This window comes from Serinus canaria, chromosome 3, assembly GCF_022539315.1.
Source record: "Serinus canaria isolate serCan28SL12 chromosome 3, serCan2020, whole genome shotgun sequence".
Classification (NCBI taxonomy): domain Eukaryota; kingdom Metazoa; phylum Chordata; class Aves; order Passeriformes; family Fringillidae; genus Serinus; species Serinus canaria.
The window spans coordinates 96,762,394-96,778,401 of record NC_066316.1 but is presented as its reverse complement, the minus strand read 5'-3'; the positions used below and the strand labels follow the sequence as shown (position 1 = coordinate 96,778,401).

General features: G+C 39.2%; 1 protein-coding gene across 4 annotated transcripts in view; it reads right to left on the bottom strand.

The window, feature by feature from the left end:
• The window catches only part of RNF144A (ring finger protein 144A), a 62,379-nt gene that overhangs the window by 26,010 nt on the left and 20,361 nt on the right, over positions 1-16,008 (bottom strand). For 3 of the 4 annotated variants that reach the window (XM_050972221.1, XM_050972220.1, XM_009095014.4), the window contains one exon: positions 1,395-1,540. In XM_050972221.1, coding sequence (XP_050828178.1) covers positions 1,395-1,529 — 135 coding nt within the window. In that variant the 5' untranslated portion in view covers positions 1,530-1,540. Of the gene's footprint in view, positions 1-1,394; positions 1,541-13,642; positions 13,710-16,008 lie in introns of all 4 variants that reach the window. The other variant, XM_050972219.1, reaches the window with a different exon arrangement.

Genomic DNA, 16,008 nt, shown 5'->3' with positions numbered 1-16,008 from the left:
GAATCAAATGTAACATAAGCACATTTGATGATACAAAATTGGAAACTGCTGCTAATTCTGTTGAGGGGCAAGATGCCTTGCTGAGAGATCTAGATAAATAGGAGCAGGGAAATGATTAATGGAATAAAATTTAACAAGTTGGATTGCCAGTTTCTGCACCTGGTATGGAATAATGCCAGGCACAAGTATGAATCAAGAGAGGAGTGGCTGGAGAGCAGCCCTGCAGAAAGGCATCTGGGGTGCAGGGTGACAGCAGGCTCCATGTTAGTCAGCAGCGGCCAGCAGCCAGGAGGGCAAAGCCCATCCTGGGATCACCAAACCCAGCATTGCCAGCTGCTCAAAAGAGGTGATTGTCCCACTGTGTTCAGAGTTCAGCCTCACCTTCAGCATGGGTGGGGTTCTGGGCCCCACCACTTCAGGATGTGAAGGCCCTTTGATGCATCTCCAGAGGACAACAAAGCTGGTGAAAGGGCTGGAAGGAGTGTCCTGTAAGGAGCAGCTGAGAACCTGAGATTTGTCTGGTTTGGAGAGAATGAGACTGAGGGGTGATCTCATTGCTCTCTAAAGCTTCTTGAGGAAGGAAAATAGAAAGTAGAAAGCTGAGCTTTTCTCCTAGTATCCATTGACAAGACAGACGGGAATGGTTCAAAGCTGCACCAGGCAAGATTCAGACTGGGCACAAGGAAGCATTTCTGTACAGAGAGGGTGACAAAACATTGGAAAAGGCTTTCTAGAGCAGCATTTATGAGGTATTTGGACAATGCCTTTTAACACCATGCTTTAGCTTTTGATGAGCCATGAAGTGGCCAGGCAGTTGGATCACAGAGCATGGTTGAAGTGATCCCTTGGACCACAAGAGCATGGTTGAAGTGATCCCTTTCAGCTGAAAGACTCTCTTTTCAAGTTAAAAAAAAAAAAGAAACACCTCAGCACCCAACAAAAACCCAGTAAATCATAAAACCACTGTCAGTAGTCTTTGATATTCAACTAATTGTGGGCATGACTCCACCAAGGTCTCTAACATTTCTGAAAGAAAGTGAAGATTTTGTCAGCCCTCCCATTCAGTCCAACTCATTAGAAGATGTCTTTTATAAGGTACATAAGGAGTACCAAAACCACCCTCAGATCCAAGCCACTGATAGATAAACGGGAAAGTGTGAATAAACTTGGTAAGCAGGTAACTATACAGTATACCGAAGTGCTGAATAATTTATTTTTTTATTGCAGGTAAACAAGGGTTTACTTCCTAGCTTTTGTGTCAAGTACACAGCAACAGTATTTATTTCCACTGCAAGATCAATACTTCAGGGTGAGTCCCTCCCAGCAGAAACATCCTATTTCTGCACTTAAACCCATGTCTTGTTTTTTATGTCTAATAACGAACACAAACTCACCAGGGTACAGAAGATGCATTGGCATTGTGCTATTGTTGTCATCTGCTCCACGGGGTATTCACCAAGGCAGAGCTTACAGGACACTAATGGGTCAAGTACCAAGTCCCAGGTAGGCCTGTATCTTGCTGTAGTCATTGCAGAGCAGTCTGAAGAAGAGCACAAAAAGTAAAAATACTCCATTATTTCCTTATATTGATAGTCAGTACACTTTTGCCATTGAAAATCACATTGCCAGGTATTGCCTGTTGAGTTTGTTTTTTACAACAACCACACTACCCAGCAATAGTTAACTTGACAGTGCCAGCACTTGCATTCCCTCAGATATCCCCTGCCTGATAGAACTTGCATATAGAAAGCAGAAGGAAAAATAACCCCACACACAATACACTACACATATGAAGGCAAGCAGGAATACCCTTAGGTCACAGGCTTTTGTCACACATTACAAACACAAAAATCCCATTTCCAATTCCTGAGATTTTCATCACTAGTTACAAGCTCTCTCTCGCAAACATTAAAATTTTCTCATGACGTTCCTTAACCTCAGCTACCCAGGCAAGACTCAAAGGGTCTTTCATAAGCCAGGCATTTATTATGCCCTTTTCCAGCATGATGATATTTCAACTCACAGAGCCAGATATTTTTGTTCCCAGGAGCATGACAGATCAATCAGTTTGCTGTTAATTTTAGCAAGAACAATAAATATTTTGAGTACACTGCAAGTTTTAGCCTGCAATTTCCTCCAACCCGTTCAATATGCTGAGAACACAACTTTGTTGTAGCAACAACCATCTGGGGCAAATAAGAGCACAAAGTGAGCTACAAGAAGAGGCTAAAATAACCTATATATCACCTTCAAGACAGTGATAGGATAGGATCATGCAGAGAATCTTTATCCTGGGCTTCAGGGCCCAGATGGTGTGTTGTCAACTGACTAAGCAGAAAGAAAATCTCACACGTAAGAAATGAATTCCCAAAGAGAAAAGCTAGTTTATGAATTTTACATGAAGAAAAACAAAACAAAAACCCACACACTCTCCCCTAACATCTAGGGTAACTTATGGAGTACATCAAATTTTAACAACATATTTACTAGTAATGTTTTATCACTGTGACATTGACCTCCCAAGCATAGAAAATTCACATCCCAAGCTGTTGAAAGGTTCACATTATCATGCCTTTCTCCTTCCCAAAATTAGATGGTTCCTTACCATCATTACACCAGCAGTTACATTACTCAAATCACGGTTACAGTTTTTTTGGGGTTTGTTTTCTTTTTTTTTCCTCCATTTTTCCCCCCTCTGCCTCCACCACTCCTTGCAGGAACTGCTAATTTTTAAGTCATATCTGTTCACTTTGCAAGCCTCCAGGACTGCAACAAACTAATGCTTACTAGACTAGATTTAGGCAAACGTTCAAGAAAAGTGTGCTTTCTGTCCCCCAAGAAATCACATGCAGACTTCACAAACATTTCTTTGAAGTCCAAGTCTTTGATATCCAATTAATTGTGGCACTCCACCAACGTCTCTAACATTTCTGAAAGAAAGTGAAAATTTTGTCAGCCCTCCCATTCAGTCCAATTCATTAGAACACGCTTTTTATGATGTACATTAGTACCACTCAAAGATTTTTCTTCCTAGTGCAGTCAACAGGGAGAAGAAGGGGAAAGACAAAGGTTAAGCAACCCCATTTCCAGGGCTGCTCTAGAGCATTTCCTCTGAAAGCCCACACACAAAACTCAACACTGTTTCAAAGCAAACACATGGAACAGCCCCATAGGACAGCACATGAATAATGGCTCCACTTCACAAAATACAACTTGTGCTGTGCAGTCTCTTCTGAGACCTCAACATGAAAGTCCAACATGGTGATATGAATGAAAGCCCATGATTTCTAAAGCTACTGGACTGTTTCTATACTTCACCACTACTTTTTCATTTCACTCACAAATTACTAGCAAAACCCATTTCCATCTTCCAAACTTTGGTTTATCTGACATACACAGACAGATTCATGAGATATTTGAGAAATAGTGACCAAACACATCTGAACTGTCTGCTATTAGTTATTTGCTTGTCCTGGCTAGTTTATTGCATATCTGATGCTTATGATTGCAAGTAGATGAAACCAGGAAATGAACAAAGGATAGATTACCTAAAGGATGCACTTGTGTACATCAGGCAGATGAAAACCACAGCAAGGGTCAAAGAGTGACAACAAAGGGAAAATACCAAGCTTTCAGCCCCAAGGCTTAGCCTCATTTTCTAGGATAGAGGCTTATTCAATAGAGGCTTACTGGTATCACTGTGGTAATTCCACTTTTGCAGAACAACTATACTGGCAATAACACCTCACTGGCAAATATTTCTCCTCTTTGTCTTTTGCAAAGCAAGAATGAATCAAATTAAAATGCCTTTCAAGTTGGTTTTCAATAGACCAGCAGAAATCAGCTGCCCCATACAGCTGGCATGTAATCCATGCTGAATTCAGCCATGGTGATAACTGAGCAAAATCTGAATTTAGCCCCAAATGGTAGCAGAGCCATTCCTTCTCTCCCCTCCTTCCAAACACCTTCTTTTAATGAAGAAATTTTACATTCATTATGGGGCAAGGAGAGGACACAATGTCACTGGTGCCATAAAGCAGGGACCAAGAAATTTGCCACCTATCCTAGAAAGGCTTGTACAAAAAGCTTCCATACCCCATTGAATCATTTCTCCCGAGTGCCCCTGTAAAGGAACAGAGAATGAAGTTTTTCAATGCATGGACCAGGTCTTGTTTCATGATCATCCAGCACATTGCTGCACTAAATAATAAGCTTCTCTGTTTACATCACAACACTTAAAAAAGCTTAAAAAAATAAAGCATAAAACCAAACAACAAACTTGTAAGAGAAAAGTGGAAAAACAAACACCTTCTTTCAAAACCAGATTAAAACTCCTACTGTTCCACAACTGTGGTCTCTTATAGCTTCAGACTGTATTCTCATGCTTTCTAGTGATGTGTAACATGTCAGAAAGAATAAGTAACTGCAAGAAAGACAAGGTAACTAAAAGGATTTCTAGAGGAGGAACAAGACATTGAAAAACAACTTGGTGTGCCATTGTATTGAATGACAGCACTAGGTTACACAAACAGCCAGTAGAAAACATTACCCCATGGTTTGGCTATTTACTAGGAGGTCCCAAGAAATAATGCTAGTGAAGGTACAGCTCAACAGACCTCAGCACACTAAATATATAGTTCACTGGAGATTGTGTTGCTTGCCAAAGTCAGTCCAAACATCAATACTGCAGCAGATACACCAAATCAGATTTAGAGGCACAAAAAAAATCAGAAGTGAGGTTGGTAATCAGTTCAAACTCCCAATTCTACTGCAGTCAAGGTCAATCCCATTTATATGTTTTTGCTGACTGTGGTCAGCCAAATGGTAATACTGAATTTGTAATATATATGGTAAGGCAGAATGTGATTTTCTGGGACAGCATTCCAAAGCAAACTCGAAGTCAGAAGCATAGGAAATAGCTTTAGTAAGAGTTTGTTCAGAGCAGTCTTGTCATAAATAATTAACAACCTGACTAATGACTGTTTAATTCTTCAATCATGTGCATGTCCACACTGAAAAGGAACCTCTGCATAAAGAGAGAGAAGGGACTGAAGTCTTTTTACTGTACTAACACAATACATATGAATGCGACTCTTAGGCACTCCTGCAGATGTGCATGGAATGAAAAGGAAATTTCATTCTTTATTTCTGAAGAAGAATTAATGAATTAAGTGAACATGAACTGTATATTTGAACAGTAATCCCTCAGCTTTTGGTCCACCTACACAGACTACATTTTCTAGTGAGAACAAGTGGCTGATAACATCTGAATAGAACAATTCTTTTTAGGCCTCAAAGAGTTGCAGAAAACAGTGAAGCAGAAATACTGTGAAAACTTCTATGAAAGCAGAAAATAATGCTACTTTATTCATAAAAGTCATTCAAGAAATCATAAAACAACATAATTTTTCTTATTGCACGCTAGTCAAGTGTTTCAAAGCATTGTACATTTAAACTGCAATTGCATCATCAACACTTAGGATACGTGACTGCCTATGTGAGATGAGTGACAAGAAAATAGGGATGAATAGAAGTCATATGCAGCACACTAGCTGGCGGGTCTTTTCCACCAAGTGAGACTCAAAATAGAGATTTCAGCAGAATCTCAATTTCAGCTTCAGGTCAGGGATGAGTTTAATTTCTAAATAAAGGGCTTCAGTCCCCACTCCTACCAGACAGATAATTAATCAGGTACACTTAAGTCATCTGCCTTAAGGAGTTAACTCCTTGACATGATGAAAAGCATGAAAATAGAAATCAAAGGAAGGCACTTAAATGGGATTTAAAATTTGGTCTCAATCTTCTTGTCCTTCTTTATCGAAATAATTCAAATGAAAGTAATACAGGCTACTAGATGAAATCAGACATCTGCTATAGAACAGTTTTAGTATTGTGTATAAGTATTTATAGATTAAAAAAGTATATAATACAGACTGCATTTTCTCTTATATAAAGTCAAACACATCTGTTAGTACAATTTTATGGGTTTAATATATGAAGTATGCTTCTATACGATACATTTATACCACTAATATTTATAAAAATATAAATCTGTACAAAAACCTACATATTTTTACTTACATGGAAGAAGCCCACAGATGTCTGAAGTACAGTCATGTGTAGAAAGGCTAATACACTGCACACTGGAACTGACACTGCCTACCACTTCTTTTAAGTCAATATTTTTGACTTTGAGCTTTCAGCCACAGCTGTGGCTCATCACACAATCTCACAGCTATGGGCATAGCAGGGCAGCAGGGACTACCCCCCAAGATCCAGGTGGCTGAGGGCATTCAGCAACAGTCCTGGAGCTTACATTATTTGCTACCCCTCTGTCAGAGCTAGAACTTGATCCCATTTTTCACTGCTCCTAAGTTTTTCCAAAGATCTTCAGAAGGATCATATGAAAGAAGCCTACATGACATAACTGACCACTTTACAAATATTCTGTGGTGGTGGCACCAGTTTTTATTATGCAACTATATCACAGATAAGGTCATTTTAAAGTCACTTTATATAGCAAATTAATTATTTCATCCACTCACCACGTAGATTTTACAATAACAAACTGGCAGGAAGACTTCATATCTCTCACTTATCAGTCACAGTTAGTTACTGGCATCTATCACTGTAGTAGCTGTGTCTCCAAGTCTGCAGCTTCACACAACTGCCTGGTAAAGCAGAATCACTCTCTGATAGGTGTCACTCACACTAACACAAGACTGATTTACATGGATGTTTAGGGATTACTAACTTGAGTTTTGATGCCTGCCTTCCTTACGTTCTTAAATCCTGTCAACCTGTCAAATGCCTACTGAAGTCTCCAAACTCATTCATAAATCTGATCCACAATCAACTGCACAAGTCCAGCAGATAGGTATCATCCTTTGAATTCCAGAAAACCCCACTAAAGCCACATTCTTTATTCCAGCAGTATAAGAGACTGCTGTTTATAGACATAACTTTTTTCTACATGTACAAAACTTCAACTTAGAGTAGTGCAGAAAGTCATGTCAGCTTTGTCTATTGAGCTTTGTCTATTGTCATGTGAGCTCTTCAGACCTAGCCTTAAAGTCCCTACACAGACTAACCACCAACTTCAACCTCTCCAGGTTCTTATCTTCAAGCTATTCCAAGGCCCAAGCCCAGAAGAGATTAAAAAACCCACGTGTAAAAGCTTTAGAACACGGTCAGCAACTTCAGCCTCTCGGACAATAAAGAGCATGGGAAACAAGCTCTTACTTTGAGTTGAAACAATTATTCCAGAAACTTTAGTCCACTCATGAGTAGCTACTATGTTTCTTTGCTTTACCTCCCTGACTGATATCATCCTGTATTTTAAATATTTATATATGTATCATATACACACACACACATTTGTATATACATATATGTGTACAGATAGAGGTGTATAAATATATACATGTATAAAGATTACATTGAAACATTCCAATGCCAAGAAAAAAATAAAGAATGTGTCTTTCCACTGATAAAAGGTATATCTGAACAGTAACATTGAGTGCAAAACAGAAAAAAATCTAGCGAATTGCTTCAGGGACAAATCACTGTTAAAGCATGTTAAAAGAAGAAAAAAAAAAGCCCCACAACAATTTCTTTGGTAAAAACCTGGGTAAACTTTTTTCTTGTTTGTTTTCTAGAGAAATTAGAATATTATATACAGCAACCACCCCTGCCAAAACGTTACACAATGGGGTTTGATTACTGCACAGACCATGAAAGATTTTAAAGATTAGAAAATCAATGGACAGTTTCTAGATCTGTGGAAATGAGAATACTGCCTATCAAATACATGGGTGGGTAGAGAGGAAAAGATATTATCGAGACAAATGCAGAAAACAAGAAATTGCTAAAACTCCTTTTTCAAAAGAATACTACAAATAGACATGCCATAAGCTGTCCATGCAGAAGTGCCCCAGAGAGCTAGATCCTTGCACATATTCCAAAAAATACATTCAGCAAATGTGACAGAGCCAAAGACTTTCCTGACCTTGCACTTTCCTATGTTTGTCACCAGCACTGGTGCCACTGTGGCTTCTTGTAGCACTGCCAAACAGCAGCAACCTGAAATAAACTGGGTGAGGTTGTTATTCAGATCCTGTAGGCAAAGGTGAAAACATTTCAAAGAAAAAAAGAAAATCAGTTAATTTCATCTGAAAGAAACTGTAGATGGGACAGGCAAACAGGCAGAAGGGAAAGAACTGAAACAGAGTCAAAGGTAAGGAAAAAGAAATGTAATAAAAAGAAAAATGGTGTAATAAGTAAGACAATTGAAAACATAGGAAAGACGGGAGAAATCTCAAGAAAATAGCTGAAACAGATCAACTTCCCAGCTCATCTCAGAAGTAGTGTACTTCTATACAGAGTAAAATAACTGAAATGGAATCCCACTGCAATATGACCCAAACATTCAATATTCCCAAAAGAGGACATGAACAAAAGGACAGGTGTGTAACTGCTAAAGAACACTGCTCAGAATTCATGCATCTAATCAATGTTTGCTATCCAAGAGATTATAAAAGCATTGGAGCAGATGACCTCAGGCAAAAACTGGGAAGCCCTTGCACTATGCCATTTCCCAGTAATAGAGCTCTAGATTCTGCACACCTCAGAGCTCTCTCAGCAGTCAGAGGCACAAGGCTTAAGGTAATTTGAAACAGTGAGGTCAAGATGATAGGCATTTTAAAGGCCTCTTTATCTCTGCTGGATGGGAAAACTCCATCCTACATAATATGGGAGAAAAGCCTGGACATTGTAGAACTGGTTTTGCGACTGGATCTAAAACTGGCATGAGTGCAATACATTTTGGTCTGGAGTGAATGAGCCTGTCTCATTTTCTTGCTTGAAGAGTCATAAACCTATTAGATCCTTATTAGAGACTTCCACAAACTTTACTGCAGAACCATTGCTTTTGAATACTGGGGCCAATACCAAGGCACCATCTGTGAGTTACTGTGTACTGTAGATATAGGTGTATAAAATACAATATAAAAATATATACAAAAGTGGGGAAAGTCACAGGTTAAATCAGTAACAATCAAAATGTTTAAGCTCTGAGTATTTTAGAGAAGGGCACATCAGCTGCATACAGAACAGGTCTTAAAGTGAGGCAAGATGAAGCCAACCTAAAGCAGACTGATCTTAAAGTCAGTTATAACCTAAGCACAACTGCAAAAACCCCTCAATGTAATCTGGCAGTCAGAAGTGATCTGAGACCAAATAGTGTCCTAGCTTGTAAAGGCCACAGATAATTCCACTGCTTTCTAGGGAAGCACCTTATTGTTCTCCAGAAATTCCTAGACCACCCACTCAAAAACAACCCCTTTGTCTTTCCTCCCATCCCTTATATTTCTCCATGTTTTTATTTTCTCTTCCCCAACTCTTTTCCCCTCCACCCCATTTCTTGTTTCCTCCTATTCTTTCCCTCCTCTCTGCTTACCAGAACTGATGAATTAATACACTCTGGGCTGTCTCCACACAAGCAATAAATCAGTAAGGAGCAGTCTGAAGCTCTGACATATCACAAGCTTTTTCCTTCTCCACAGTTGACTCTCCCAGAAAAGCAAGAGCTATGTTTACACTAAGTCCAAATAACAACAAGTTTGAGCTCTGTAACAGCTTTCTTCCTGGGGGAAAAGAGAAAAGCCTTAGAAGCTTCAAGCTAGAAAGCACATTTAAAGCTATGCAAAGTTATTGGGAAACTGAAAATACGAGCAAGGGGAATGGAGCCCTAGTTCTGACTGAGACACTTGGACCACCTCTCAAAAGGAAATCAAAACCGTTCTTTTACTTGCAACTATGACAAAATGCATGCTTAAGGCATGCTGTATCTCCACTGTGCTTCACAAGTCTCAAATGAGGAACAGAGTACCTGGGATTGAAAAACCCACCACAAACCCTCTCTAGGTGTCACTTGCATACTAACAGTGGAGCTCAGGTTTGAGCAACAGCTCCTGCACTACTTGTAAGGCAGCACATATCTAAGCACCATCCCTTCCTATGCTTGATCTGAAATGGAAAGCAGATATGCTGCTGGCTGAAAGCAGCATTCAGAGTGGGGTGAAGTATGGTTTACTTCCCTGTAGCTCTTTGTTCTTTTGACTCAGTAACAATCACAAAATTCCAGGTAGGTGGGTACTGATAAGAGACAGCAGCTTTCGCACTTCTCAGTATGGACAAGTTCCTGGTCTCATGTCCCATGTCTACCCCTCAGAGATCAGAGTAAAGGTTTCCCTTGCTCTGAGGGTTATCTTCCACAAGCAGCCTTAAGAGGGAGAAGAACCAAGAGAGCACATTTAACCAATAGGAGTAGAAAGAACATATTGCCAAAACACAGGAAAAGAGAAAGATTCTTCATAGAGTAAATCTTTATAGGTGTGTTTTGTGCACTCATTACAATCACATGGAAAATTACTTTTACTTTTTCCAAAACTATTCCTAAAACTGGAAACTCTAGTGAGAAGTCATCTTCTCTCCCAAACCACTAGCTTGTGTCAAACCATTTCAGCCTGTGAATTAGATGGTATGGTACATGCACTCATTCACCACACAGGACTGAGCATAAGGAAAAACTTAGGATGGGATTTAGACTGCCCAAGATAGTTATGCTGCTGCTGGTGCCTAAAGAAGCAGATTTTCAGATAACTGCCTACACTACTTATTCAGAGAGAGGAAGGAAAGTGATTCTGAAGACCTTCGGAGGTAGACAGCATTTCTAATACCAGACATCTCAGCCAAGGGGAAAAAACCCACCCAAACAGGAAAAAAAAAAAACAACAAACAACCACAGATGTTTCTGTAAGAATTCTGTCCCCAAATAATAAACCAAATGGCTTGAGCTATGCAGTGGTCTGAATTATATATCAGTATATATACCCTTCCAACTGAAAAAACTGATACAGCCTGCTCAGTACATCCTGCAGAGAGGATCTAGTCTGATCAACACTAGCTGCTACTCACTGTTTTTCTTAGTAGTAGTCCTAAATTTAAAAGTAGATAAGAGAACAAAATATTTTTATCATTATTCATATAATCTGATGCTTTACATGACAAAAATTACAACTATCAGCTAGGACATTTTACAACAAATCTCTGGCCTGAAACACTGATGACTCTGGAGTCAAATCTCTTTTTGCACGGTTCAAATCCAATTGATTATTCCCCAGCATCCTCCTAGAAGTTTTGTCTTTTTATCTCCCATTGTTCTAATTTCCTCCTGCTCAAAGGAGCCTGCCCTCTTCCCATCATATCATCTGTAGCACAATCCAGCTCTTCGTTCTCACTGTCCTCCTAGGCAACTGGCTGTTCCTTTCCTCTCTGGCAAAAAGCATTTTGCCTCTAAGCACAGTGCTACAAAATTTAATTATATTTTGGTCTGTGTCAATATCTCAGCCATGTTAGAGTGATGAATAAAGTGGTGCTTGTTTCCAAGTTTCTTCTTGCACATCCAGAATTCCATGTTCCAGCTATGAGTCTCCATGTCTTTGTATGACAGCCAGCACATGCCTGTGCACAGATATGTCACACACACAGGCCAGAGAACTTAAAGACAGATGATTAATATACAACAGTGCTTGGATTAGGGACAGATGCTTAGTTTCTCTCTCTCTTCTAAGTGTAAGTCATTTAGCCCACAGGCACACTGGTCAAATCATTTAGCACACAGGCCTTGCCAGACCTTCAACAAACACATTCAAAGTTCTTATGTCAGTGTGAACCACTAAGTTTGTAAGCACCACAAAAAAAAAAAAAAAAAAAGAATCTGATGATTAGAACATCACCTAAGTTATAAGGAACAACTGATAACCTCTTCTGTCCCAAATTTACTGCATAACTGAACAGCTCATGCAGCTTAGTCACACAGACACTTCAGATGGTACCTACCACACCACATGGGCTGAGCAGAGGATGGGGGGATGAGCAGTGCATTAGCTGCCTGAGTACATCTTTTCCTGCACTTCTCCCTCTGCAGAGAATCAGCATGTAACAGTACTCTCAGGGGTACAATATATTAGCCTCAACATCAGCCCCAGCCCTAATTCTTCACAGTAATATTACTATTGCACAGTAATGCTTCCAGCTTTGTTGCTGTTTTTTCCTCCCTCCTGATCTTAAAACAACATTTGCAGTACAACACATATACATAACCCTTGTTTACTGCAGAAAGCAGCAGCACATGGCAGAGACCATGCCTAAGGCCTCTGGAATCACACAGGCAGAGATACCAAAACCAAGGGCTGAAGTACTAAGGGCACATACCGATAACTGAAAGCATAACAGGGAAGGAAAAAAGAGCACAGAATCACTACAGTGATGGAAATGCTCCCTTCAGGGCTTCCCTTGTCTAGGTAATAAATACAGTAAGTTACAGACCTCTTGATTTTGGGAACATATGCAGAGAAATTCTATTGTGATTTCCTCTGTACCACTTTCTACACTTGAGGACAGCTCAAAAGTCAGTAGTCTGGTTTATTACTTCTAGTTTACATTTAGTTTTCTCCTTTTACTCATGAATAATTGTAGCAAATTAAGATCAAAAATGAAATTTTGGCTCTTGAACTATAGTTTCCTTCCTCATTTACAACAAAATGTTAAGAACAAGCTTCTGAAAGGTCTACAGTGGCAAATCACTTTCCCTAGCGATTAATTAATTTAGTAAAGATAAGAGGCAGTAGGCAGAAACTTATGCACAGAAGATTCCACCTGAATATGAGGAAGAACTTCTTTATTGTGGAGGTAACTGCAAAGGAACAGATTTCCCAGAGAAATTCAATAACTGTCATAACTGTGCTGCAGGATGATCTTGCTTGACCAGGGAAGTTGGACTGGATTATTTACTGCAGTCCCTTCCAGCCTGACGCACTCTTATTTCAACCTTTAAAATTAAGGTTGGGATTTTAAACCTTTTCTATTATGGAAGAGACTTGGCTTTTGAGTTACACAAACAGAAGAGATGCTAAAAGTTATTGGAACATACCAATAGAATAAGCTATCAAAAAAAAAAATAAAGCTTTTCTAACATGGAGTTAGCAAAATCAATTTGAATTGCAATAAAAATATAAATAAAAAAGGAGGCTACCTTACTGTAGCATAACACTCATAGTACTGTATTGCTATGAAGAGAAAGCTGAAGGTACTTAAGCCAACCCCTTACATCTTCTACATACTCCCATAATTCATCCTGTTCAAGAGGGAACACCTCAGGTACCAATGGTGCAGGCATTAATACCAAGTGCACCAGAGTACTTAACTGTGCTGTAGATTAGGTATGCAGTGAATGTGACAGCCTACTCAGGACAGAAATTGCCTGCTACCATTTTGCATCATCTCCTAGCACTCCTAGACCATATTAACCCCTTCCCCAAATTAACACAGATGTTGTAAATGATGGTCAGTCCTGGTGTTCAGGATACACCCCATGCTGAACACCCATTGGAGGACTTTTGGGTTTTGTGTCTGTACAAACCACCTGCATCCTGCTCAATCTGTAACTTTGATGTGCTCATGCACATGAGCAGGAAGGATGCTGAAACACAGCCCTCACTGCTTGTCTTGAGGGTCATAGTGCTGACCTGCTTACTAGCAGAAAGCACTCTGGGCACACAGATGGAAAACACCTACTTACTCTTCAGTTTCCCAGCAGAGAGATCTGGATTGCTGCATAAAGTGACTGGAATTTGCATAGGCTGATTCTGGCAAGGAGAAAAGCATTTTTAGAGCAGCTTAAGCTTGTGGCTATTATTCTAGGGGTTTATAAAAAAAAACCTTTTAAAACAAACAGACAAACAAAGAGCTTTTTCAGTGAGTCCTGATGGTTTTTAGAAGAAGTCAAAATTATCAGAATTAAGTACTTTTATTTCCTAAAGAAGGAAATAAAATAAAGCAGTGATACTTTTATACAAAGCATTTACATACACAATATTTTCCCTAAGCCACTTCATAAAATGAGCTTCTTCCACAGGTAAAAATGATCAGTCTATGTCCATTACCAAAAAGGTAACTAAAAAGGTAACTAAAGCTTGTCCCATGAAAACAATATCCAGGAAAAGGCTAAGAGTTCTTTGAAAACATACTTCTCCTTATGGAAAATAACTATGTCAAACGTTTTACCTTGGACATTGGTTATGTCTGCAAAAAACCTTTTCAGGACCTTGACATATATTCATATGGGTACTCAGAACAGCCCCAAACAGTTTAATAACAGAAATCAACTGCAAATTCCTCTGTGGGTAAAAGATCCTCTCATGTTTGCATGGTGCACACTGCAGTGGGCCAGAGGTTACAGAAGTTTACATCAATACAAACAAGCTGAAAGACAATTCAACTAATATCAATAGCCTTGGTACTAAATTCTCTGCCTCAGAAAACATGAGTGGCTGAATTTAGTAAGCAACCTTTTTTTTCTTTTTTGGTTTGGGTGTCAGGAAGTATCCTGATACAGTATTTTTCTGAGCAGTTCTGATTCCTGTTGCTTCCATCCCTTTGTATGCAGCCCAAAAAAAGTAGACCAATCAAGTCAAGTTAACACTGAAATAAGGAATAAAGAAAAAAAAAAGATTTTTTTTCTTAAAAAGTTATGACTAAAAGACTGAATTTTAAAATGGTAGGCAAAGATACTCTACACTTTCCAGAGGTCAAGTGTATACTTCAGATAGTAGGAAACTTTCCAAGTTCAACTCATGCTTTCCCAAACCAAACAAGACACAAACCACAGAAGCCTGCCTTCTTTCCAGCTGCTGGGAAGATCACAGATGAGGTTGTTCATTATGATCCCAACCAAGTAACATGGCACACACACCACCACCCACCTCTTCAAACATACCTCTCTATTTAAAGGGAATCCACTGCACTAAAAAAAAAATATATATATATTTTTTTAAGTTCTTTAGTTGTTACTTTTTCGTATTTACTTTAATGGTCAAAATGTTTTATGTTCAGGACATCATGAAAAAACAGAGAGAGGTCAGACATACTGGTTTAAAATAGACACTTAGAAAGGAGTTGCTGAAGGGGTTCTAAACCAAACAGCATGGATTACAACCCACTGTTTAAAATTAGGTTTTGTGGTTGGTTTTTAGATATTCCTAGTAACAAACTCAATCTGATTGCTCTTTCTTGGCTGAAGTTATTGCACCTAGCAATCTAGGAGGCCAATAATAGAAATTTCATTTTAAATATGGCTATTAATGTTCCTAAATACAGTCTACCACATGACTGACCTGTGTAACAGGCCTTAAGTCATTCTCTAGGTTTTGTTGGGGGTGTTTTTTGACTAAAGACAATAAATGCCTGACTAGAACTTAAAAATTTTACATGCTATTGGGATTAAATAGTTTGTCAATATTAAAACTACTCATTAAAAAAAAGCTTTCAGAAAGGAACTAAACTTGGAACATGTTGCATGTTTGATGACAAGAGCCACCACCAAAGAACTGCTGTTCTTTGAACAAAACAACTGTTAAACCATCAAAGGTATCACACATTTCTTAAAATGAAATCCTTGGGTAAATCCTACATTGTCTTCTAACAGAGTGTTTTGTCCTAGTTAATTGGCAAAGGCAGTCCTTGAGTTTCTTTCCAGCAGGAAACCAATTAAATAGATGCAAGAGCAAAGCAGTGCTACTCTAAAAAAACAAACAAGAGGGAAGAGCACAGGAGCTGGCTGCTGCTTCTCCACAAGAGTTGGAACAAGCCATTCCTTTAAAAAGAGGAGTCACAAAGCAGTGCATGTCCTTTATAATGGTTAGCACAGATGGGAGCAAGAGCAACTCCACTTGAACCAAGGCACTTGGTGGCCTTCAGAACTCACTGTGCTGGGAAAGGCTAGAGCAGAGCAGTGTAGGAAGACCCTATAATGCAACAGAATAAATACAGGGTTGTTTTCAGCCACACCAAACTCTGTTCTAGATGGAGAATAGGGAGGATTTAGGATCAGACACAGGGGATCAGCTGTAAGCCAAGGCAGTGCTACATAAACTCTAAACCCATGAA